Source organism: Odocoileus virginianus, chromosome 3 (assembly GCF_023699985.2).
Source record: "Odocoileus virginianus isolate 20LAN1187 ecotype Illinois chromosome 3, Ovbor_1.2, whole genome shotgun sequence".
In the NCBI taxonomy this organism is placed as follows: domain Eukaryota; kingdom Metazoa; phylum Chordata; class Mammalia; order Artiodactyla; family Cervidae; genus Odocoileus; species Odocoileus virginianus.
The window spans coordinates 75,909,758-75,936,685 of record NC_069676.1 but is presented as its reverse complement, the minus strand read 5'-3'; the positions used below and the strand labels follow the sequence as shown (position 1 = coordinate 75,936,685).

Below are 26,928 nucleotides of genomic sequence, written 5' to 3'. Positions count from 1 at the left end.
ATTGGAAGTTTTTTAAATGATCTAATTTACCACAGTATCAAAAGAAATCAAATATCTAGGAATAAACCTAATACAATGAACAAGATACACAGAGAAAACTACAAAATATTATTGAAAGAAATTGAAAAAGGTAAACAGTAAAAACAAGGTTTCTTTTAAAACAAATTTATAAAAGCTTTTGAAGGCTTGATGCTTTTGAACTGTGGTGTTGGAGAAGACACTTGAGAGTCCCTTGGACTGTGAGATCAAACCAGTCAATTCTAAAGGAAATCAGCCCTGAATATTCACTGGAAGGACTGATGCTAAAGCTGAAGCTCCAACACTCTGGCCACCTGATGCAAAGAGCCAACTCACTGGAAAAGACTGCTTCTTAGAAAGACTGAAGGCAAAAGGAGAAGAGGATGGCAGAGGATAAGACGGGTTAGATAGCATCACCGACTCAATGAACATGAACTTGAGCCAACTCCAGGAGATAGTGGAGGACAGGGGAGTGTGGCATGCTGTAGTCCATGGGGTCACAGAGAAATGGTCATGACTTAGTGACTGAACAACAACAATAACATTGATCAAAAGATGTCTAAGAGAATAAAGAATTACAGAATATATGATATACGAACTATATATTTCCCAAAGACTTGAATGCAGTGTACATAACTCCCACAAACCAAAAGAAAGACAAACTTCAAGAAAAATGGTAGAAAAAAAAAATTTTAATGACAGTAGAAAAAAACACAAATGACATTAAGATGACAGTCTACTTTAAATCATTAAGAAAACACAAACCAAATCAGGGAGACAACATTACTTCACTAAATGGCTATAGTTAAAACCAAAAACTGTCAGTATTAAGCTTTGGCAAAGATGTAGGACAACTAAAATTTTTATATACTGTTATTAGGGGAGTAAATTGTATACTATTTTGGAAAACTGCTTGGGAGAGTCTACTAAAGCTGAAAATAGACATATCTGAACAATTGTGTTCCTAGTTACATGTCCAACAGAAATGTATATGATGTACTTTTTATTTTAAAAAAAACATGTAAAAGAATGTTCACAGCAATACTTTCATAACAGTACTAAAGTGGAAGTAACTCAAATGTTTATCAAGAGAACAGAAAAGTTATATATTTATACAATGAAATTCTCTATGACAATATAAATAAGCAATATGCAAAAAAAAAAAGGATGAATCACATAAAACCAATGTTGAATCAAAGAAGCCAGACACAAAGAATATATATTGTATGTTTCATAAAGCTCAAAAATGAGAACAAAAGTAACCAAATTATTATTCTTTGGTAAAAGAAATTAGTAGAGTGGTTACCCTTTAGAGGGGAAAGAGTTATTGGGAGGCCCTCCCTTACTCTACAAGTGGAGATTTTAGAATGTGTTCATTCCCAAGCTATTGTTCTATTTCTTGACCTGGTTTTGGATACTTGAATGGGTACACTTTGTGAAAATTCATTAAGCTATACACTTGTGATTTGTACCTAATTCTGTATGTTATGTTTCGATAAAGGTTATCTTCAAAAGGAAATGAATACATTCTCACAAATTAACCTACCATGTGATACAACTGTAGAAGTTAATTCTGAAATTTCTTTGATAGAGTTAAGTCAATTCAACTTTGAAGAAGCACAGCTGGGAGAAGAGACTTTGTAAAGCTATAGTAATTAACAGTGCAGTCCTGCTTTTGGAACAGGTAAACAGAGAAGTAATGGACACAAACATACAGCCTGGACATAAAGCCTGGACACAAACCTATACTGGCACGTGGTATATGTGAGAGTTAGGATTACAAATGAGCAAAACAGATGCCATGTTCAATTAAAAAATGGTGGGGTAACTGGGTATCCATATAATAAGAGTCAGGCTTGAATCTCACACAGCCTCTAAATCAATCTAGATGGATGAAAGAAAAAAATATGAAAAGCAAACAATCTTTTAGAAGAAAACATGGAAGAACAACTTAGTGACATGAAGGTAGGGAATAATTTATTGACAAGATAGTATAAGCAACATAAAAATATAAATCATACAGGAAAAGACTAATATGTTTGATTAAATTTTTAAAACCTCTGTCATTAAAAGAAGTCACCAAACAGAAAATGAAAAGTCATATAACAAAGAAGTAGTGCTCCTACTTATAAGAACCATCAAAACAATGGAAAAATAGGCAAAGGACATAAATGTGTTATATATAGAAAAAAGAAACACAAAGGCCAAAAAGTATTTATCAGGGAAAGGAAAATGCAATCAGCAACATTTTTCAAGGGACCTACAAGCTATTCCTCATAGTCACATGAGAAAATAAAAAAAGAAATATCAGTGGTGAAAATTTCTGAAGGAATAATTTTTAAGAAATAAATTTTTACATTCATCATACTATTAAAAAGTTTAAAAGTTTGCTTACATATCATGTTGGCAAGAATGTGCACAGCAATTTGGAAATGTTTAGTGAAGCTAAAGAGCCCATTTACTGGTCTACATGACACAGCGATTCCCCTTATAGAAATCTAGGAAAATATACAAGCACTCAAAAGGACATTTATAAAGCTGTTCACTGTAAAACTGTTAGTATTCATAATAGACAAAAAGAAAAGAAAAAGTCTAATTGTCTACCATTAGGAAAATGAATTGATCTACTTTGTATAATAATTGAAACAATTATTTACAATGTAGACTATAATAAGAAACTTTCACTGGGGTATATATATGTACAGTTTAAGGATATATAAAAATAATTATATCATATTAAGATACATCTACATCAAATAAAAGAATAAAAACCACCCATAAGGATAATAAATAATACCAGGATAACAGTGAGGATAGGAGATGAAGGGGGAGGAAAAGAGATGGCAGCTAATTACACATGGCCTTAGCTATATGTGTAATCTTTTACTCACTTCAAAAGAAACCTAAATTTTTACAAAATGTCAGTCTTTATGATATTTGAGTGAAGGGTAAATGAGTATCTATTATATTGTTTTCTGTACCTTTTCCTTTGTTTGAAATATCAGGTAGTTAAAAGTTATTTAAGTGAATTATCTTAAGATTTAATTATTTATTCATGGATAATCATGAACAATCAAGTAACTCCTTACAAAGACACGAGTATAACTTAACAAAAAGTTCATTTAGTTTCAGATGACATTTTCTTATTTGGACTTGTTAGTGTATTACACAAAAAACAAGTACTACAGAAAAGCACATAATGGAAAGTGAAAGAATACAGCACAAAGGAGACAGCCCACAGAAGGGTTACTCCCGCCATGCGAAGGTCCCCCATGAAGGCATGGTTTATGGAGCTGCCTGAAGCGGAACTACCCAACTCAATGAGCACTAGGGGTGGCCAATGGGAATGTGGGAGCTGAATTTTTGTTTAAATCAGTAATTTAGGGAAGCTATGAGAAAAAGGGAAATGAACACCTTTTATCTTGTAGACACCTTACTCTTTCTAACATCTTAAAAAATAAGACTAATTATATTTATTCTTCAATTCTGTTTTTCCTTCCAAAGAGAATCAATAATTTGACAGAGTATCTTAAAAAATCTTAATTTAATAACCAAATATCTTAATAAATAAGATCTACAGTGATACAGCAAAATAAACAGAAAACAGCATTTGTAGTTAGAACACAGAATCGGTTTCTGGCTTTCAGTCAGTTCAGTTCAGTCGCTCAGTCGTGTCCGACTCTTTGCAACCTCATGGACTGCAGCTCGCCAGGCTTCCCTGTCCATCACCAACTCCCAAAACCTGCTCAAACTCACGTCCATCGAGTTGGTGATGCCATCCAACCATCTCATCCTCTGTCGTCCCCTTCTCCTGCCTTTGATCTTTCCCAGCATCAGGGTCTTTTCAAATGAGTCAGTGCTTCGCATCAGGTAGACAAAGTATTGGAGTTTCAGCTTCAGCATCAGTCCTTCCAATGACTATTCAGGACTGATTTCCTTTAGGATGGACTGGTTTGACTCCTCGCAGTCCAAGGGACTCTCAAGAGTCTTCTCCAACACCACAGTTCAAAAGCATCAGTTCTTCAGTGCTCAGCTTTCCTTATCGTCCAACTCTCACATCCATACATGACTACTGGAAAAACCATAGCTTTGACTATATGGACCTTTGTTGGTAAAGTAATGTCTCTGTTTTTTAATATGCTGCCTGTTTGTCAGTATGAAATGACTTTCATTCCAGTCGTGGAGGCCATGAACCGCGGAAGTTGGCTGGAGGGGGCGAGGCCAGAAGAGAGCTCCGCAAGGCGGAAGCGGGCCTCGCGAAGTGGGTCTGCACGCTGTTTTTCTAGGGAATCTGTTATTTGTTACCACAATGAAAAGTTATGAGAATGATCTGATAACTGACAAGCTTCCCAAGCTCAAGAGCTCAAGAGAATGGTTGGAGCCACAGCCACTTTCTTTTATGGAGGTATTAGCTAAGGAAGATGTTGATGCAGCTATTCAATCAATATTATATCAAGAAAATTATATAATTAAGGAATTAGATAAGTGTTTAAAACATCATGACTTCTTAAATGCAAGAAGAAAAGAGATATTGTATAAGAGATGGGTTGACCATGTGGCAGATCCTCTCCAGAAGAAAATTATAGAAAAAGTTACTTCATATAAGAAGATTAAAAAAAGGAGACAAGAAGAATTAGATGGTTTTTTAAAATATGTAAATAAAAAGGGAAATGCATTTATAGAGCATTATGATCCAAAAGAGTATGATCCTTTTTACACGAACAAAGAGGACCCAAATTTTCTGAAGGCAAAATATATACAATGAAAAAATTTAAAGAGGTTGAGAAGGCCAAACTGCATTCCAGATTCCCAGGAATTTCTAGATCAAGGCATTTAATGACTCCAAATGAGTGGATTAGACTGCCTCCAAACTACATAGAAAGTGAATTTTGTAAAAGGAGCAGGTTTTAGCAACCAAGGAGTACACACCCTGGTCCTTGACTGGTCAAAGAGGACACAAAAGAAGGCTGCTTCAAAGGAAGCCATCTGCTGCAGGAAGCGCTCAGATTGAGGACCAAGGAAAGCATTCAAGAAATGTTCTCTAAGAAAAGCATCTGCAATGAACTTTGTCTTTGAGTCTAATTGTCTGTATGATAATTAAGAAATGACCATACTATATATTGACAGTTATTGCAAATGTATTTCCCACAGGAGTTAAATGTTGCCTCAGAGATAAAATAAAAATACTGTTGCCTTAAAAAAAAAAAAAAAGAAAAGAAAAGAAATGACTCATTAACGAGGTATAATCTCATCTTTCATCTGTAAGAATGAGTAATAGAAATCATGGCCTTACTCAAATTTTGTGTAATTTAACCAAATAAGAAAAAAATAATGTGAAATTCCTTCAAATTATAACACTGTAACAATTTTTGTAAATCACTGTTTCTTTCTTTTTTTTTTTTTTAAATTTTTATTAGTTGGAGGCTAATTACTTTACATCATTACAGTAGTTTTTGTCATACATTGAAATGAATTAGCCATGGATTTACATGTATTCCCCATCCCGGTCCCCCCTCCCACCTCCCTCTCCACCAGATCCCTCTGGGTCTTCCCAGTGCACCAGGCCCGAGCACTTGTCTCATGTACCCAACCTGAGCTGGTTATCCATTTCACCCTAGATAATATACATGTTTCAATGCTGAAATCACTGTTTCTTAAAACTAAGCCACATGAAGAAAAAAGTTGCAACACGCTCTAGAGTATCTGAAACAGAAAAAAATGAAAGGAAATGAAAGCTACTTTGTCTTAGACTTAATGTAAAAGTCAAATGTGAAACTTACTGGAAGAGTTTGATAAGTAAAACAAGCATGTGTGTGCCTGGGGTCGCAAAGAGTCAGACATGACTGAGTGACTGAACTGAACTAAACTGAAATGATGGCACTTACACAGACAGAAATGTTACTTTCCTTTGGATTTAAATTGCATGTTAAGTTAGTGAAAAATGGATAAGCAAATCTGGTACTTCCTATTATTTTCAAGAGGAATGACATTTTTCTTCTACACTTAACTACACAGAAACTGCTGTTGTTTAGAACCACATCTTCATGTACATGTTACTTGAATACTTCATCTCTCCTTCAATACAGGATAGCAAAGCTTTTAATTTTTTGATTTCAGAGCCAACTGATACACAGAAATCAATTCTTTGTACTTAGCTTCTCCAAGCCTTTCTTTCCTCACCTGTAACATGGGAAGAAAGCCCTGGAGAAGCCAAGTTCCTTGCCCAGTAATGCAGAACTACTACAATAGCTAATATCCTGACAGATGTCTCAAAGGGAAGGTCCACTCAGTGACAAGAAACCACAGTCAAAGTGCTCAGGCCTGGTGCACTGGGAAGACCCAGAGGGATGGGATGGAGAGGGAGGCAGGAGCGGGGATCGGGATGGGGACACACGTAAATCCATGGCTGATTCATGTCAATGTATGGCAAAAACCACTACAATATTGTAAAGTAATTAGCCTCCAACTAATAAAAATAAATGGGGGAAAAAAAAGAAATCACAGTCACTGCTAGACAGGAGGAGTGCTCCCCTAGCTCTGGGCCAGTATCCTTGTATTCCTCACTGGATAAACTACAGTGATGATCAATCAGTATCCATGAAGTCATGAGATGCAAAGAAGGGGAAAAAAAAGTTGTCTAATGTTAATTTCCAAGACTTGAATATCAGCTAATTTTCTGCAAAAATTGTCTTCTTCCTTGACAGGTACAGATATTGACATCCATCCTTTAAAAAGAATCATGGTAGAACTATTTATATAATAGTTGCAGACTGATGAAAAGTTTGACAGTTTCAAAGTGTTTTGTTCCCTGAAAACATCAATCAATGGCACATTATAGTAAGAGGACTTCCCTGGTGGTCCAGTGGTAAAGAATCCACCTGCCAATGCAGGGAAAATGGGTTTGATCCCTGATCCAGGAAGATCTCACATGCTATGGAGCAACTAAGCCTGAGCCACAACTACTGAGCCCCACAACTATTGAGCCCAAGCCCAAGAGCCTGGTTACTCTGCAACAAGAGAAGGCATCACAATGAGAAGGACACGCACTGCAGTAAAGAGAAGCCCCTACTTGCCACAACTAGAGAAAGCTCACGCACAGCAATGAAGCCCCAGCACAACCAATAATCATAATAAACAATTTTTTTTAAATAGCATGTTACAGTAAGAGACTCCTTAGTGAAAGCTCTGTCCAGGCAAACTCTCAGCCAAATTCTTGTACTTTTAACTCCAGGTACATTTCAAACAGAAAGGGGGAGAATGAGGCTGGAGAATATAGGCTGCATGCTAAGATACCAAGATAAAAGTCCAAATCTTTCTGACATCTACATGCCTTCCAATTTACATCCCACTGAGAGCAAGCGGTTACTCAGCCCAACCCCTGCACTTTGTGGATGACGAAATCAAGACCCAGTGAGGACGGTGGCCTATCTGAGATGACAGCACACTTAACAGCAGAGTAGGATTTGAATTTACCTCTCCCATCATGGTTAGGCACTTTCCCACTACACCCATGTACCAAAAAGTGGTATATGGTGAGAATTTTTTTTTTTAAGGAACAGAGAAAGTGCTAGAATAGAAAGAAATTATTTCTGGCCAGAGGGGGAAGGCTTTAAGGAGGCAGTAGCATTTTGGGGGCCTTGAAGGCTGAGTAGTGCAATCAATGAAGATGAGAGACAGGAAAAGAAACAGGAACATTCTGTATCACAAAACAGTTTAAAAAGCGATTTTCCTTGACATTCAAACTGTGAAGAGTTTTATGTTATTAATCTATAACAAAGGAGGCAAGAATATACAAAGAAGATAGTCTCTTCAATAAGCGGTGCTGGGAAAACCGGATAGTTACATATAAAAGAATTAAATTAGAATATTCTCTAATACCACACACAAAAATGAACTCAAAATGGATGAAAGACCTAAATGTAAAACTGGATACTATAAAACTCTTGGAGGAGAATATAGGCAGAATACTTTCTGACATAAATCACAGCAAGATCTTTTCTGATCTACCTCCTAGAGTAACAAAAACAAAAATAAACAAATGGGACCTAATGAAACTTAAAGGCTTTTGCACAGCAAAGGAAACCATCAACAAAACGAAACAAAAACCCACAGAATGGGAGAAAATATTTGCAAAGTGACCAATAAGAGTTAATTTCCAAAATATACAAGGAGTTCATACAATTCAGTAACAAAAAACAAACAACACAAATGAAAAATTGGCAGAAGACCTAAATAGACATTCTCCAAAGAAGATATACAGATAGCCAACAGGCACATGAAAAGATGGTCAAAACTGTTAGAGAAATACAAATCAAAACTATGAGGTACCACCTCACACCAGTCAGAATGGCCACCATAAAAAAGTCTACAGAAAACAAATGCTGGAGAGGTTGTGGAGAAAGGGAATCCTCCTACACTGTTGGTGGGAATGTGAACTGATACAGTCACTATGGAGAACAGTATGAAGGTTTCTTAAAAAACTAAAAATAGAACTACCATATGATCCGGCAATCCCAATCATGGCCAAATATCTAGAGAAAATCATAATTCCACAAGATACATGCACACCAATGTTCACTGCAGAACTATTTACGATAGCCAAGGCGTGGAAGCAACCTAAATGTCCATCACTGGAGGAATGGATAAAGATGCAGTGTATATATATACAATGAAATGTTACTCCACCATAAAAAAGAACAAAATAATGCCATTTGTAGAAATGTGAATGAACCCAGAGGTTGTCATACTGAGTGACGTAAGTCAGACAAAGACAAATATCATATGATATCATTTTTATGCGGAATCTAAAGAAATAGTACAAATGAACCTATTTACAAAACAGAAGTTGAGTCACAGATGTAGAAAACAAATGCGTCATTACCGGCGGGGGGAAGGACGGGATAAACTGGAAGATCAGGACTGACGTATACACACTTCTATATAGAATAGATAACCTATTAAGAACCTAATGCATAGCACGGGGAACTCTATTCAATACTATGAAATGGCCTGTATGGGAATAGAATCTAAAAAAGCATAGATACATATGTATGTATAACTGACTCACTTTGCTGAAGAGCAGAAATTAGTACAACACTATAAATCAACTATATTCCAATAAAAAATTAATTTAAAAAAGAGTAGGAAAAAACATTATTTTTTTTTAAAGCAGTTATACAAAATGTCCTTCTTTAACTCACTGTTTCAGAATCAGGAAGAAAGGAGACAGAAGACAGAAGTGACAGAAAACAACATTCAAATGCCATTAATGTTTCCTTCAATCATTAACAATATATCTGATGATTATGTTATGTGAAAAACACATTTATAGTGATTCTTACTGAAAATAAACTAGAGACTGGCAGAAAAGACTTCGTATAACCAAAGCTGTAAGAAAGATCCATAAAGAGAATCTTCAAAAATGATACAAATGAACTTATTACAAAACAGAATAGACTCACAGACCCAGAAAACAAATTTATGGTTACCAAAGGGGAAGAGGTGGTGAGGATTAATAACGGTAGATAGTCAAACACACAGATATACATATATATCTATATACAGAGATAGATGTAAAAAAAACTGTATCACTTTGCTGTACATGTGAAACATTGAAAATCAACTATACTTCAATAAAAAGAAATAGAAAGATCACAAAGAATCAGGTAGGAAAAGAAGAAAAGTCATCAGGTCAGGATCGAGGCCCCTGGGAAAGGCCACAGAAGAGAAAAGGGATCCTTCCTGGGGAGTGATCAGGTCAAGCCACATACTGGGAGCCCCAACCCTGAAGTACAATACCAGGAAGACAAGTCCCCTGATCCTTAGGAAAGCCAATGAGACAAACAGGAAGGCCTAAAGAAACCTAGCAACATAAATAAACCCCAAGGTAACCACAAATCAAAATCCTACAATAAATACACAAAAATTAGAGAGAAAGGAACACAAGCGTAACACTAAATAAGAATCATCAAACCAAAGGTAGGTAAAATAATAAAAGAACAGACAAACTACAAAAACAATCAGAAAGCAATTAACAAAACAGCAATGACAATAAGCACATGTGCGTGTGTGCTCAGTCGCATCAACAGTGTCTGACTCTTTGTGACTCTATGGACTGTAGCCCGTCAGGCTCCTCGGTCCATGGGATTCTCTAGGCAAGAGTATCACAGTGAGCTGTCATGCCCTCCTCCAGGGATCAAACTTGAGTCTTCTGTGTCTGCTTCAATGCAGGTGGATTCTCAACCCACTGAGCCACCTGGGAAGAGCCCTACCAATAATTGCTTTAAATGTCAACAAATTAAATGCTCCAGTCAAAACACATAGTGTGGCTAATGAGATTTTTAAAGTAAGGATTCATCTATTTGCTGCCTACAGAAGACTTGCTTCAGAGATAGAGAGACACACATATTGAACGTGAGGGTGAGAAAGAGATATTTCACACATATGAAAACAAGAGAGTGGAGGTAGCAATATTTATATCAGACTAAATAGACTGAAACAAGGTCTATAGTAACAAAAGACAAAAAAAGGGCATTATACAATGACAAAGAAATAAAAAAAGAGAAATCAATACAAGAAGAAGCTATAACACTCATTAATATTTATGTACCTAATATAATACAGTGGTGTTGAAGACGACGCTTGCAAGTCCCTTGGACTGCAGTCAATCCTAAAGGAAATCAACCCTGAATATTCACTGGAAGGACTGATGCTGAAGCTGAAACTCCAATACTTTGGCCACCTGATGCGAAGAACTGACTCATTGGAAAAGACCCTGATGCAGGGAAAGACTGAAGGTGGGAGGAGAAGGGGATGACAGAGGATGAGATGACTGGATGGCATTACCTACTCAACGGACATAAGTTTGAGCAAGCTCCGGGAGATGGTGGAGGAAAGATAAGACTGTCCTCTGGGCTGTGGGTTTCCCTTGGGTTACACAGATACACAGGGTTCCAGCACTTCCTGGGAATCTTCCTGCTTTGCATTTGACTGACTCTCCTCCTTAGAAATTTAGAAGGCACCAACTATATCTTCCCCTTTCTCCTTCCCAATAAGTTTATATTATTTATATTTAAAAAAAAACACAAACAAATACCCCCACTTTTGATTTCTATCAAAAATCCATCCACTACGTGAACAACAAGGACCTACTCTATAGCACATGGAACTCTGCTCAATGTTACATGGCAGCCTGGATGGGAGGGGAGTTTGGAAGAGAATGGATACATGTATATGTATGGCTGAATTCCTTTGCTGTGGCCACCTAAAACCATCACAGCACTGTTTGTTAATCAGCTACACCCCAATACAAAATAAATAGTTTTAAAAAATTCATCCATTACAAAGTCATTTGGCTTAAAATGCAAAAACTCCTGAGATTACAGTAGGTTATGGTGGAGTTTCCCAAGCAGTACTGAGAGAGGCTGGGGTCTGGGATCTGGGATACTTTGCTATAGTGCTTGCACCTGGAAAAATATCTCTTTAAGTGTTACATTTTGTTCAATACAAAGAAACTATAAGGGACCATAAGTAACTGCATGCAAATACAAATTATGGACAATAACGTACAAAGAGACCAAAAATCCAACTGCCACTTCTGAAGGCCAGGAGCAAAACAAGGGTACTGCACATGCCTCCTGCATACAACACCAACCAAGGGGTGGGCAAACCACCTGAGCTACCCCTCTGGCCTGACCCTGGACACACCCCTACACTCACCCCATATAAGGGAACCAGCTCAGCTCCCTTTAGCAAGCAAGGGGAACGGTTGCTTTTTATCACTCTCCACTGCTGCTGCAGGGGCTCCAATAAAGCCAGGCCTGGCCTTTTAACAATTTCTATTGATTAAGGAGCCCAAGAACCCTGGTCAGTAGCAGTATGTCTTGGCATACTGCATCTTGGACTGCCTCAAAGGTTACAGGGGTTCTAAAACATGGACCTTCAAAGCGGCAGGTGGGGCTCGCTCAGTCAGAGCCCTTGGGCCAACCTCATTTTGCTCTGAGCAACCTTTTCCTCCAGTGTACCAGCACTGTAATCATTTTCTTGGTGTGCTGTGAAGTGAAAAGGGTTGGAAAGCACTGGCTTGCCTCAGAATACACATTTTGGGAAACAGGTCATGACTATTTGACTTTAGAAACCCCCAGCAAGTCGATCCCCTTTCTGGGCCTTGGTTTACTCCCAAGTATGAAGAAGTGGTCACACCAAATGATCCCCAATATCCCCTCCAGTTCTTCAGTATAATGACTGTATGAATTGTGAACTCCTAATATGATATCCTGAAAAATAACATTTTGTGAAGGAAAAAAAGCACAAATTTGCAGTCTTGGCGACTGCTCAAGACTTCAAAGCCAATCCTTTTTTATTTAACAAATCTGATTGGATGCCTGCTATGTGCCGGAGAACTGCGACTGACAGTATGATTACAACTAAAGAGAAGAAGCAAAGCCCTTGTTCTCTTTAAGCTTATAAGACACTGGCAACCTCAGACCCAAAAAAGGCAATTACAATTTAGTGAGATAAAGACTAAGCGAGGGGGAAATAGTGTTGCGGGCATGCGACAGGGGGGACACATCCCAGCTTTGGGAGGAAGCCTTAGTCAGGCTGTGACACCAAGACCACAGTCAAAGAACAAGCAGGAGCTGGAGGGTGGACGGCGTGCGACGTGGGTGTGTGGGAGGTGGCTGTGGACGTGCGGGGGAAGATGACATTCTAGGCTGAGGGAAGACCATCTGCCAAGTCCTAGAGGAGCAGTAGCTTGGGAGCTGTACGGCTGGAAGTTTCAGCATCAATTCAAATGAGGGAGTGATATGACAGGTTAGGAAAAGCCCTGTGGCTGCAGAGTGGAGAACAAACTGGAGGTGGGCAGATCCAGTGGCTGCTAAGTCTACAAATACTCAAGATTATGTAAGGAGTCAGGGAAGGGAACCAAAAAAAGGGGGTTTAAAAGTGTATTCCTTTTGATTATGCTTGCAGAAGTCAAACAAGGTTTCCTAGAAGACGCAGCAGAGCAAGGTCTCAAAGGCTAAAAAGAAATATACAACAGCACCTTTAAAAATTTTTTTTTGTATTTTTATTTTTTTGATGTTCAGATGAAACAATAACTAAATGCTAAACATTAGGTAGGGATATATTTAAAAGATACTTGAAAAGTTCTCTTCATTTAAACCCACTTTCAGTGAAATGACTCCTTTCATGTCAATGCTTGAGAAGGCTTTTCCCTCAACCTTCGTTAATGTTTATACAATCTCCCTGAGAGACAGACCCAGAATCTAAGCTCCCTGAACATGAATCACGATCACTGTTAAATCCCTAACTCCATCTCAGCCCTCTGTCTTGGCTTTTACATCCACCTTCACTTTGGGATCTCCACCAAGTGTCCCACAAGTACCCCACACTTCCTCTCTACTTGATTCTTTGCTAATATTTGATTCTTTCCTCTAGGAAACTCAATATAGCAGTCTAAAAAAATGTTAGTTTGTTTATTGACCATTTGGACATCCTCTACTTTGATACACCTGTTCAAGTCTGTTGCAATTTTTCTACCGGATAGCCCATTAGGTCCCTCATAGCCTTGATAAGTATTCTATTGGTATTAATTTAATTGGATCAATTTCACACCAGATTAGAAATATTATATCTCTTCTTTGTAAGCCTAAATTCAAGCACAATATTGACACAAAGTAACTGTGTTAAAATCTGTAAGAATAAAATATTCATAAAACAATGCTAGCAAAAAATTTATAAATCATGCAAGATTGTGAAATGTGAAAAAATGAGTATTCTTCAGTTATACACATACACATATATTATTTTTCAGATTATTTTCCATTATAGGTTATTACAAGATACTGACTATAGCTCCCTGTGCTATACGGCAAACCTTTGTTCAGTGTTGGGTATCTAAAAAAATAAGTATTCTTAAAACTGGTTGAGGAAAAGTGGGCAGTAACTTGGCTTGTTTAGAAACATTATAATGAGTTCATATAATACAGATTCAGAAAAGCACAGTCATAATTACATGTACAAAAGACCATTTCTTAAAATTACATGTCTGTCAAAGGCAATAATGCCACCTGACTTTCAGGAAATTATTTTCAGAGTATATTTTATAATTAACACCTATAAAATATTTAAAATTGAGTTTTACATAGTAAGTTCTTCTTCAACACTATCCCTATATAGAAATTTATACCCTGCAAAAAAGACTGTACTTCGCCATAGCAACAGTTCTATATCAACTCCTACTCAAGTTAGAAAAAGCATATGTAAAAGAAATGAATATTCTGGAATATTCTGAAGTGCTTGCTAGAATAAATCGCTCCATTTATTTTGTAAAAATTTAAATACAAGAGTTCAACGTTTCTTTAAAACATCCCTGTCATTAGGCTAATTTAGTTTCTCAAATTTTGCTGTTTTAAATAGTGTAATAAATTACTTAAAAGAAAGGAGGGGAATGAAAAGGAAACAAAAATAAAAATTCAGTGTCAAGAATAACATACTTGAGATCAAGCTGACTGGTGTTTATGGGGATGAGAATAATAATAATAGGAAATGATGCTTCAAGTGATTTATAAGTAAACCAAGGTACTAAGTGGAACAGCTGAATTATTTTCTCAAGAAAAGCTACACCTTACTAGTATCATGGACACTGAAAAAGGAATTCTTATGTTCACAGAGACTTCCTATAAAACACAATAAATACATTAGTGTCTGTTAACTTGGTTTGATATATCAAGCAACTTACAAATTCTCTAAGGAGAATAAACATGTTTACAGACATCAGAGATCTGGTTACGTACTACTCCAAGTTTTTGTATGATACTGCCAGCTAAAAATTGCCACCTTCCATTTGTCTCTATAAGGACTAAGTCATAAACCGCTGCAGCTGCTGTTCTCCAACACACCCTGAAAGGAGTTCAGGGTGGAGATCAGGAATCAGGTACTCCGGGCTTTGGGAAAAACTGGCAGACCAGGCCTTTAGATAGTTAGCTTATTTGCCAGAAAAGATTTTGAGCCCAATTCTTACATCTCCTCATATCTAGAACAGCACTAAAATAATTAATGGTGACATCTGCTCCCTGTGACTAGCAGTAAGCATCTGCCAAAATGTGTGCTTGGCTGCACATACCCCACTTCACTAAAATCATACATAACAATGGCCTTCCCCCCATGTCTCTGGAGCAATTCCTCGGAGCTATCTGAAACGCTATCTCCAGGGCTATAGTCCTCATTTTGCCCCACAAAAAACTTAATGCACAGCTCTCACATTGTGCATTTTTTTTTCTGTCAGCAATATCAAAAATGTATTATTAAACTAGATATAATTCAAAGTATTTCCTTTCACTTGCCCCACCCTTGTGGTCAATCAAATTTAGCAGGATCACATCTCTGTCACCCTTGCACACAGCCCAAGATGGAATATTCTGTGATATTCCCAACTGCCTTGCTCTTCTGGGTTTCCTTTGTCTGACCTAATTTCCAACTGATTCTCTACATTTCAATTTTCTCACTGTCCTCTGAAAAATTCCCCAAGACTTCCATGTTCTAACCTCCTCACTTAACATTTCCTTCACACGTTGACTTGAGCTGAAGCTGGCTGTTACTCCCCTGTGGTTTCTCATTTTAAGGATGAGCTTTTTGCCACATCCTATCATTTGTATCTCAGGGTTCAAAGGTTCTCCCATATCTGTTTCTTTAGAGCCTTTCCATCTCTACTTGTCTTCACCACAGGCATCTCCATCTACCTCCAGCTCATCAAGTCTCCATCTCTTGGAATCTCTGACACCTGGACCACCTTCACATTCCACTACAAATCAAGTTGTCTGGACAGTTTCAACACGCCTATGGATGCCTCTTTCTCAAAAGCTGTCCCTCCATCTCCTCCTCTCCGAAGACCTCCTCCACTTCTGCTACTCACCATCCAGGGCCATCCCTGGGATCTTTCTATCACCCAGCACACTGCCTCTGGAATCTGGAATTCAAGAGCCTCATTCTCCAATACAACCTCCCTCACTTAGCAACTCCTTCCATGCTAATTCTCTCATCTCATCACCAGATAATTTCACTGTGTTGACAGAGACTCCCTCCTTGATCAAATGCTAGTCAGGCTCCTCTGAGCCCACTCTGTCCCAACCTTGGCCTATAACAGCTGCAACCCTCTCGGCACAAATGATTTCATTCCCTCCTCACTAAGAGACTAGAACAAAAGCCAGCATATAGTTCTACTTAACAGCTCAAGGCCACAATCTTGGGATGATCCCAGTCCCCATTAAAGTCCCTGCTTACAAAAGCACAACACTGCCAGGAAAGAATTTGTATTTGTTCCAGCCAAAACCTAGTGAAAGATAGACATCAAACCTACTTTTTGAGCAGTTACTTCATAAATCCTGTGTTTATAAATCCTTTCTCTAACCCCTTTAAGAAGTCAGTCTTCCACCACTTAGAACTGCGTATGGCACCTCTCTGAAATGCAAACACCCATGGAGTAACTCTCACTGTCCTTCTCAGTCCCCATGGGAGGGGATCAGCCACAGCTGCCCGTTATGAAACCCAGGAAGGGTTTCACATTAACCAACCCCTTTTCTCAATTTTTCTGTTTCCACTTCTGTGAACCTGCCCATGCCCAGCCCTCCTCCCTACTTGCTCATTCTTACTTGAAGACACCCAGTCATCTCTGAAAGGGCGGCAAAGGAGGTGGTTAGATGACAACACCGACTCAATGGGCATGAATTTGCGCAAACTCTGGAGGACAGAGGAGCCTGGCGTGCTACAGTCCATGGGGTGGCCAAGAGTCGGCCACGAGTTAGTGACGGAACAAACAGAAACATCTCTGCACAAACTGTACTCAGTTCAAGCTAGACTCTTTTTCCTACGCAACAATATTACTGAGTAAAATTACCCTTATCACTTGAATTAGCGCATGGCTCTGTTTATCATGGACAAGGTAACTCTGTGTAACAAACACACACAAGTTCGCTTTTTTCTGCAGGCTTAAATACTCTTTTGCTAGCATTCTCAATCCTTTAGGAAAAATAAAAAAATAAAAACTTTTAAACTCCTTAACACGGCTTTAAACAAGTTGGCCTCTTCCTTATTTCTGACACTTTTTCTTTATATTCTATGCCCCAACCTTACGCAACATCTTTCAGTTCTCTGAACCCACCAGCGCTGCCTCAGACTCTACCATCCTGGCTCCTGCCCTGGAATACTCGTCTCCATTTCCCTGGTCTGCACTGACTCACTCTCTCTTCAGTCAATATCTCATCCCTGGGAAAGCTTCCAAAACACTCTCTCTAACACTGGGTTACGTCAATCTGCTACATGCTCTGTGACATCCAGTCTCCTGAATCCTGGCCTGAGCGAGTCACATTATAATAATCTATCTTCACTGCTAGACCACAAGCTCGCTATAGGCAGGGAATACTTCTGTCTTGCTTTCTACTGTCTGTCCTAATACTCTGCTTCACTACCTGGTGCTAAATAGGTACTCAGTAAGTACGTGTTAGTTGGATAAATACTGTAAATCATTAATGTTCTACAAGGGAACCCTAGCCCATACAACAAAAATTCTTTTTTTTCTTAATGACAAAAATTCTTATCACTGAAATCAGCTGAAACATCTGTGATCCTTTCACAAAACATCTGAAAACAGACCATAAGACAGCCTATACTATACACCAACAGGAATTTGCAAAATCATGGTGTGATTCCTCTCCATTAGCATCTGTGGGCATTTAAAAATATATAATATTTTTGCTAGATTACCAAGAATAACTAATTAAGGCTAATCTTATAGTTGCTAAATTGTTCCCTCTATGGATAATCTTTCATTGGAAATAGCACTGACGCCATATATAAAACTACGGTCATGGGTTAGTTGACTTAAAGCCAAAGGTAAAACCTGGGTAAATTTTTAAAATATCATATGGTATTTAAAAGTTCAAGATCAAAGTTATCATCTTCAACCTATTTTTGACATGATGTGGTACTTACTGACAAATCTGTACTGTTGGGAACAAACTGGTCCTGCTCTCCCAGCAGCACGTCAATCACAGGGTGCCGGCCATTTTTTATTAGGATTTTCCTTTCTTCTTGTAGAGTTGGTCTGCAAGAAGAAGCATGTTTCAATTGACAAGGCAAGGAAAGAGACTTTTAAAATATCTCAAAAATCATGAAGATTTTTCTGGACAGTCTGTCAGACACATAACCAAACCTTAAACATGGACTTTAAGAACATATGCTCAGGACAAGGCTGAGTATAAAAGTTTAAACTCAAATGTAGAATCAGAACTGGAAAGACAATTATGATAATTACAGTGCTCTGAAGCACAAACTTTAGAAAACTGAGATCTCCCTTATAAGATCCTTTTTCTTTTTTTCTTTTTCTACTACTCTCTAAGATATAGTCATTAAAAAAAAAAAGAATCAGTTCAGATTATTGCTACTTAAATCATTTTAAGCAATAAACAAAATTTTAAAAATCATGCAAAATTATTTATAGATTATCACATTCATATAAATTGTATGTTGGACCTGGGGACAGAATGACCTAAAAGTTTCACATTCTGTTTAATTAAAACATCTTTATATGGTCTTTAGTATCTTTTACATTTTTTTGATATAAAAAATGTTTATTTGCCTTGTTTGTTTTTCAGGTTTTATATTTCTGTTTTTACCGATAACTTCATCGACTTATCTGAGCTCTTGTGACCATCAGCCTTCTCTCAGTCTCCTCCCCAGAGGGTTCAACTGAGAGCAGTTTGGTGTCTACCTTTCCCAATGTTCTTCTATGCATTTAAGTTTCCATAAACTCAGTGTATCGCTTTCTGATTTCTTCTTAAAAAATAAACAAACAACAACAAAAACCAAGAATCATACTGTAATTTATCATTCAACAACTACTTTTTTCTCCCCTTAATAGTCCTTGATACCTATAAAAGATAGACTTCACCATTTACCATGTGGGTCCAATGGACTCTGTCATTTTATTTCTTTAAAACTTTCTAAGTCATTTTAAAAGTACTATGTAGAATTGAGAAAAAAATAATAGTGAGGGGGAAAACGTCATGACAATTAATAAGAATCCAAACACAGCAAATTTCAAATTTTTAGTCCATATTTTCCAGGTTTTTAAAGCACATATAGGGCTTCCCTGGTGGCTCAGTGGTAAGGAATCCGCCTGCCAGTGCAGGAGACCCAGGTTCAAACTCCAGGGTCAGGAAGATCCCCTGGAGAAGGAAATGACAACCCCATTCCAGCATTCTTGCATGGGAAATCCCATGGACAGAGGTGCCTGGCAGGCTACAATCCATGGGGTCGCAGAAGAGTTGGACACAACTTAGTGACTAAACCACATACCTGGAATGGGCAACACACTATGAATCTAAGTAACAGTTCATCAGCTGTCATGCAGGCACATGGACGATATTCACTTATAAATACTAAGTCTAAAGTTCAATACATTTCTAATAGATTCTAGCTTATCCTTATTTCTGGTTCTTCTCCCACTTGTGATGAAAATGCAATGTTTGAAGAACTTTTTGAAATCTTTTAAAGTTCATAATTTTGTTAAAGAGAAGATAGCTATCTTCTTTGCTTCATAAATACAAAACATTTCATACCTGTATTTATAAAGACAATTAGAATAATCAAGCAAATGAGTACTTTTATTTTATATCATCTATTTTCTTTCACTCTCCTGCTTTAGCACCTATCCCCAAGCAAACGGTATCAAAATTTTAGGACACAAATATCATAAAAGAATACTCTCAGATGTGTTTTTAGCAAATCACGATGGTTCCAATCTTGTCACTAAGTACTGCATGATGGGTGCATCTTTTGGAATAACAAACTGAGTAAGAATACTCCATTTCACTTTGCCCTCACAAATATATTATCCACACACACCTAAGATATATTATCTGCACATTCATAATCTGAGATTTTGTTTTATACAAGAAATTTCACTACCATCATTAGTATCTGCTGCTGCTGCTAAGTCACTTCAGTCGTGTCCGCCTCTGTGTGACCCCATCGATGGCAGTCCATCAGGCTCCCCCGTCCCTGGGATTTTCCAGGCAAGAACACTGGAGTGGGTTGCCATTTCCTTCTCCAATGCATGAAAGTGAAAAGTGAAAGTGAAGTCACTCAGTTGTGTCCAACTCTTCACAACCCCATGGACTGCAGCCTACCAGGCTCTTCCATCCATGGGATTTTCCAGGCAAGAGAACTGGAGTGGGTTGCCATTGCCTTCTCCTATCATTAGTATCTGGAGCACTGCTATCCTTCTCTTCAGATTCATGTTTTGAATAATCTAATAATGAAATGAAATGTCTTTTGTCAGTTTTTTTCTTTTCGCTATTATGAGTGAAAAGAGAAAAATTCTGAATTCTCAACTGTATTCACTCCAAGTCAGAAACAAACTAAAACAGTGGCATCGCCAGTTTACTTTTATATCTTCTTGAAAGATGATGTAACTGTTTGGCAAATACAATGAGCAAAATGAAGAATGATATGACAGTGACTTCTATCTCATTTCTGTATTTCCAGTTTCCTTCTTATTTTAGATTTTTACAGCATGCTTGGAAATACTGATAACCAGTAATGAAATGATTCCTAGGATGATGCAATAGTAAGGCATTCCAGACAAAAGCAAGATAAAAATTATTAAAGATCTCAAAATGCATTTCAGAGTTGTAAAAGGGTCAAGTGGGCCCATCTGGTGAATATAAGACTGAATAAATTTTATTCTCCTTTAAAAAAAAAAGAGAAGTAAATTTTCTCTTTGTTCTTTGCAAGACCTTTAAAAAACTCAAAAGCTGAAAAATCGGTCCAGTGAACCCTGATGGTATGGAATACTGAAGATGAAGGATGATTCCTTGGAGGCATTCTTTCGAAGCTGCTGAATAGCACGTTAGCTATCTCCACTATGGAACATTCAGACAGTCTAGACTTTCAATGTTATAAACAATGCTCCAATGAACAAACATATTTACACATACATGTGCATATTTTCAAGTGTTCCTCTAAGCCAGAGGAAATGCTTGAAGTGGAATTTCCAAATCATAGGACATGCATCTTTTTAAATGCATGTTAAAATTAAAATAGCTTTCAATTAAAACTCAGGCCCATCAATTCGGTGATGCCATTCAACCTGGATGCCACTCATCCTCTGTCATCCCCTTCTCCTCCTGCCTTCAGTCTTTCCCAGCATCAGGGTCTTTTCCAATGAGTCAGTTCTTCGCATCAGGTGGCCAAACTCTGGAGTTTCAGCCTCAACATCAGTCCTTACAAGGAATATTCAGGACTGATCTCCTTTAGGATGGACTGGTTGGATCTCCCTGCAGTCCAAGGCACTCTTAAGAGTCTTCTCCAACACCACAGTTCAAAAGCATCAGTTCCTCAGTGCTCAGCTTTCTTTATAGTCAAACTCTCAAATCCAACTCACACATACATGACTACTGGAAAAACCATACCTCTGACTAGACAGACTCTTATTGGCAAAGTAATGTCTCTGCTTTTTAATACGCTGTCTAGGTTGGTCATAACTTTTCTTCCAAGGAGCAAGGGTCTTTTAATTTCATGGCTGCAGTCACCATCTGCAGTGAATTTGGAGCCCAGAAAAATAAAATCTGTCACTGCTTCCATTGTTTCCCCATCTATTTGCCATGAAGGGATGGGATGAGATGCCATGATCTTAGTTTTCTGAATGCTGAGTTTTAAGCCAACTTTTTCACTCTCCTCTTTCACTTTCATCAAGAGGCTCTTCAGTTCTTCTTCACTTTCTCCACAAGGGTGGTGTCATCTGCATATCTGAGGTTACTGATACTTTTCCCCACAATCTTGATTCCACCTGTGCTTCATCCAGCCTGGCATATCACATTATGTACTCTGCATGTGAGTTAAATAAGCAGGGTGACAACATACAGCCTTGACGTACTCCTTTCCCGATTTGGAACCAATCTGTTGTTCCATGTAGTGTTCTAACTGTTGCTTCTTGATCTGCACATAGGTTTCTCAAGAGGCAGGTCAGGCGGTCTGGTATTCCCATCTCTTGAAGAATTTTCCACAGTTTATTGTGATCCACACAAAGGCTTTGGCCTAGTCAATAAAGCAGAAGTAGATGTTTTTCTGCAACTCTCTTGCTTTATCGATGATCCAACGGATGTTGGCAATTTGATCTCTGGTTCCTCTGCCTTTTCTAAATCCAGCTTGAACATCTGGAAGTTCACGGTTCACGTACTGCTGAAGCCTGGCTTGGAGAATTTTCAGCATTACTTTGCTAGTGTGTGAGATGAGTGCAATTGTGTGGTAGTCTGAACATTCTTTGGCATTGCCTTTCTTTGGGACTAGAAGGAAAACTGACCTTTTCCAGTGCTGTGGCCACTGCTGAGTTTTCCAAATTTGCTGGCATATTGAGTGCAGCACTTTCACAGCATCATCTTTCAGGATTTGAAATAGCTCAACTGGAATCCCATCACCTCCACTAGCTTTGCTCATAGTGATGCTTCCTAAGGCCCACTTGACTTTGCATTCCAGGATGTCTGCCTCTAGGTGAGTGATCACACCATCGTGATTATCTGGGTTGTGACGATCTTTTTTGTACAGTTCTTCTGTGTATTCTTGCCACCTCTTCTTAATATTTTCTGCTTCTGTTAGGTCCACACCATTTCTGTCCTTTACTGTGCCCATCTTTGCATGAAATGTCCCCTTGGTATCTCTAATTCTCTTGAAGAGATCTCTAGTCTTTCCCATTCTATTGTTTTCCTCTATTTCTTTGCATTGATCACCGATGAAGGCTCTCTTATTTCTCCTTTCTATTTTTAGAACTCTGCATTCAAATGGGTATATCTTCCCTTTTCTCCTTTTCCCTTAGCTTCTCCTCTTTTCTCATCTATTTGTAAGGCTGCCTCAGACAATCATTTTGCCTTTTTGCATTTCTTTTCTTGGGGATGGTCTTGATCACTGCCTCCTGTACAATGTCATGAACCTCCATCCATAGTTCTTCAGGCACTGTATCTATCAGATCTAATCCCTTGAATCTATTTGTCACTTCCACTGTATAATCATAGAAAGAAAGAAAGAGAAGTTGCTCAGTCGTGTCTGACTCTTTGCGACCCCATGGACTGTAGCCTACCAGGCTTCTACATCCATGGGATTTTCCAGGCAAGAGTACTGGGGGTCTGATTTAGGTCATACCTGAGTGGTCTAGTGGTTTTCCCTGCTTTCTTCAATTTAAGTCTGAACTTTGCAATAAGGAGTTCATGATCTAAGCCACAGTCAGCTCCTGGTCTTGTTTTTGCTGACTGTATGAGAGCTTCTCCATTTTTGGCTGCAAAGAATATAATCAATCTGATTTCGGTGTTGAACATCTGGTGATGTCCAGGTGTAGAGTCTTCTCTTGTGTTGTTGGAAGGGGGTGTCAGCTATGTCCAGTGTGTTTTCTTGGCAAAATTCTGTTAGCCTTTGCCCTGTTTCATTTGGCACTTCAAGGCCAAATTCATACCCTTATCTATTAATAAATTTGGTATTATCAAACATTCTAATTTTAAGTGTAATCTCATTGTTTAACTTTGCACTCACTGATTCGTAACGTTGAAGTTTTTTCATCAATTTCTTGACCCCTTTTCTTTTTCATCTTAATATCCTATTAGTGATCTCGAGTGTTTAGACTCAGACCTTTCACATATAAGCACATTTCTGAATGTACTCATAACACCAAGAAATAATACTTTACTGAATACTTGAATTCTTAAATATATCTGACTAACAAAACCCCAAAAGCACGCACTCACATCTCTCAAAGAAAGTTATTAAAGTATCTCCTAAGTAGATAATTTGAAATCATCTTTTGAAAGGGGACATTTAAAGCACAAGAAAATGACAATTTTTAAATTTTAGAGTACAATTTTAAAACAGAATTTTTATCTAGATAGGTTACGAATATACTGTAAAGAAAAAAAAGATGAAACCAACTCTAAGTTATATAGTTTTAAAACTCTAAGTGCTCTGCCGAATGAAATCAACGTATCATATTCATGACACTGATATGACTTCCCAGGAAGGTTTTCACTTTAAAGCAAAAATCTGAGTGATTTGTTCTGCTCTAAAATATACACTGACTTACTCTGTTGCCTTCAAAACTACATAATGACAAAACACTTCCTGGTACAGTATGAAGCGAAGGATTATTCAGACCTGAGAAGATTTATTAGGACAGGACAGTGAGAGCAGAAAGATATGAAATGCTGATGGCATTCAGTGGCACTGCAGAGAAAGAACTGAGAAAATCTGGATGCTGCCTGAAAAGAAGGAAACATTAAACAAATTTACCTATTTTATTTTATATTTTTGAAACTGCATCATTCTCCTTTAAATAGCCAGAGAAACAGAATAACAGTCTATATTAGTAAAAATGTACAATGTCCAGAATACGAATTGGATAGAAAGACCTAGAATAAGAACTTTTGCATAACGATTTAGAATATAGTAATAAAATGTCCTAATATTAATAACCTCAGATATGCAGATGACACCACCCTTATGGCAGAGAGTGAAGAGGAACTAAAAAGACTCTGATGAAAGTGAAAGAGGAGAGTGAAAAAGTTGGTGTAAAGCTCAACATTCAGAAAACTAAGATCATGGCATCTGGTCCCATCACTTCATGGGAAATAGATGGGGAGACAGTGGAAACAGTGTCAGACTTTGTTTTTTAGGGCTCCAAAATCACTGCAGATGGTGACTGCAGCCATGAAATTAAAAGACGCTTACTCCTCAGAAGGAAAGTTATGACCAACCTAGATAGCATTTTAAAAAGCAGAGACATTACTTTGCCAACAAAGGTCCGTGTGGTCAAGGCTATGATTTTTCCAGTGGTCATGTATGGATGTGAGTTGGACTGTGAAGAAAGCTGAGCGCCAAAAAATTGATGCTTTTGAACTATGGTGTTGGAAAAGACTCTTAAAGAGTCCCTTGGACTGCAAGGAGATCCAACCAGTCCATCCTGAAGGAGATAAGTCCTGGGTGTTCACTGGAAGGACTGATGCTGAAGCTCAAACTCCAATACTTTGGCCACCTCATGCGAAGAGTTGACTCGTTCGAAAAGAGTCTGATGCTGGGAGGGACTGGGGGCAGGAGGAGAAGGGGACGACAGAGGATGAGATGGCTGGATGGCATCACTGACTCGATGGGCATGAGTTTGAGTAAACTCCGGGAGTTTGTGATGGACAGGGAGGCCTGGTGTGCTGCGATTCATGTGGTCACAAAGAGTTGGACATGACTGAGTGACTGAACTGAACTGAATAACATTTAGAAAGAAGATTATAATTATGAAGCCAATGATCGATTTAATATACTGCAATAACTCGTGTGCCTAAAAATCTTTAAACAAGCTGGAAATCTAAGGGAAAAGAGCATAAACTTCAGATTATTTAGATACTAGTTTAAAATGCATTTTAGAAAAAAACTTCCTATTTCATGGCTATTTACATTCAATTTTATGGCTGCCAAAAAAAAAAAGAGAGAGAGAGACTGATTGTATTGCTTAAAGATAATGGCACGATTTTCATTTAAAAATTTTCAGGTGAAGTTTTCTTACTATAAAGTATATAGTGTCCAATGTGGAAAGTACTTTAGCATGTGACACTTTCTGAAACTGTCTTACTGACAGAAGGTGTGGTTTAGAACAATCCTACTGAGGACAAATAAAAGGCTGGATAAAATATAGAAAACCTGTACTTTACTTCAAGGATACTACTTGAGGCCACCTGACAAGTAACGAGACAACAAGGAATTATCAGGCCAGGATCTGGGGTAGAACAGAGGACAGAGGGCCAGTGAGGGTCTTTGCTGATTTTTGCTGCTTTCTGAGGGGATGCTGAGCACTATGAACAGCTTTAATCTGGACTGAAACACCAAAAGCCTGCACACCAGGCAGAAGACTGGATCTGAAGTGAGAACTGCAGGCTCTGAATCTTTGAACTTTTGAATCTTTAACCCTTTGAATTTCTGAACCTTCTCAAGCTCTGAGGTGGACTAAGTGATGCCAGAACATCATTAGTGTCTTGAGATGTGACCCTTTCAGAGAAATATACATCAAATTATTTCTACAAGTGATTTTGCAAATATAATGCCCAGAAGATAATCAAAACAATCAGGCACTCAAAGAGATGCATGAATGAAAATGAACAGAAACAACAGGCAATAGAAAGAGACCCACAAGGACTACAGACATATGAGTCATCAGACACAGACTTTGAGATAACTATGCTTACCACATTCAAAGAGACAGAAAAGATTGTGAACTGATAGAAAACAAAAGTGATTTTTAAAAAATAAATAATGATAGGTATAAAGATACTAACAACCCTTAAGCTCAGATGTTGTTTTCAAAGGCAAAAAAATTTTACAATACTTGATTCTTTCTGATTTTTGAATAAACATCAGTGAGTAACTATTGCTGTTTATTAAGTATTTATCAGCTGCCTGGTTTTCTTTAGAAATTTCACCAAGTCTTTATCTCATTTAATTTGTACATTTCTAAGCGGTAGGTATTATTTTGTGAAGAATATGAAGAATCTGAGGAGCACAGAGGTTATGAAACTTAGTTTAAGGTTAGTGGTTAAAATAACCAGCCTGGTGGTCAAACCTATACCCCTGGGAGGTGATTAGGTCTCAAGGGCAGAGTCCTCAGGAATAGGATAGTCCTCTTACATAAGAACCCAGCGAGCCTCCGAAAGGGCTTCACAGCGAGCCAGCAACGCAGAACTGCAGCCGAGGGGAGCTGCTGGAATGAGCCCAGGCGCAGAACACCAAGCAGAAGCGGGGCCACCTCGGAAGCAGAGCCTGGCCACGGAACGAACCACTCTAAGGACTGGGCGGCCTGGGGCCCTAGGGGCTGAACCTCTGCCCAGC

At 38.2% G+C, this 26,928-nt stretch overlaps 2 protein-coding genes across 5 annotated transcripts in view; one reads left to right on the top strand and one right to left on the bottom strand.

The window, feature by feature from the left end:
- MSH3 (mutS homolog 3) overlaps positions 1-26,928 on the bottom strand; it is a 169,861-nt gene that overhangs the window by 38,676 nt on the left and 104,257 nt on the right. For all 4 annotated transcript variants that reach the window (XM_020875739.2, XM_020875740.2, XM_020875742.2 and 1 more), the window contains exon 19: positions 18,010-18,121. In XM_020875739.2, coding sequence (XP_020731398.2) covers positions 18,010-18,121 — 112 coding nt within the window. The remainder of the gene's footprint in view (positions 1-18,009; positions 18,122-26,928) is intronic.
- LOC139032459 (protein FAM228B-like) lies at positions 4,196-5,230 on the top strand. Its single transcript, XM_070459615.1, is given in 2 exon segments — positions 4,196-4,760; positions 4,763-5,230. Coding segments are annotated over 2 exon segments (600 nt in total). The 5' UTR covers positions 4,196-4,327; the 3' UTR covers positions 4,930-5,230.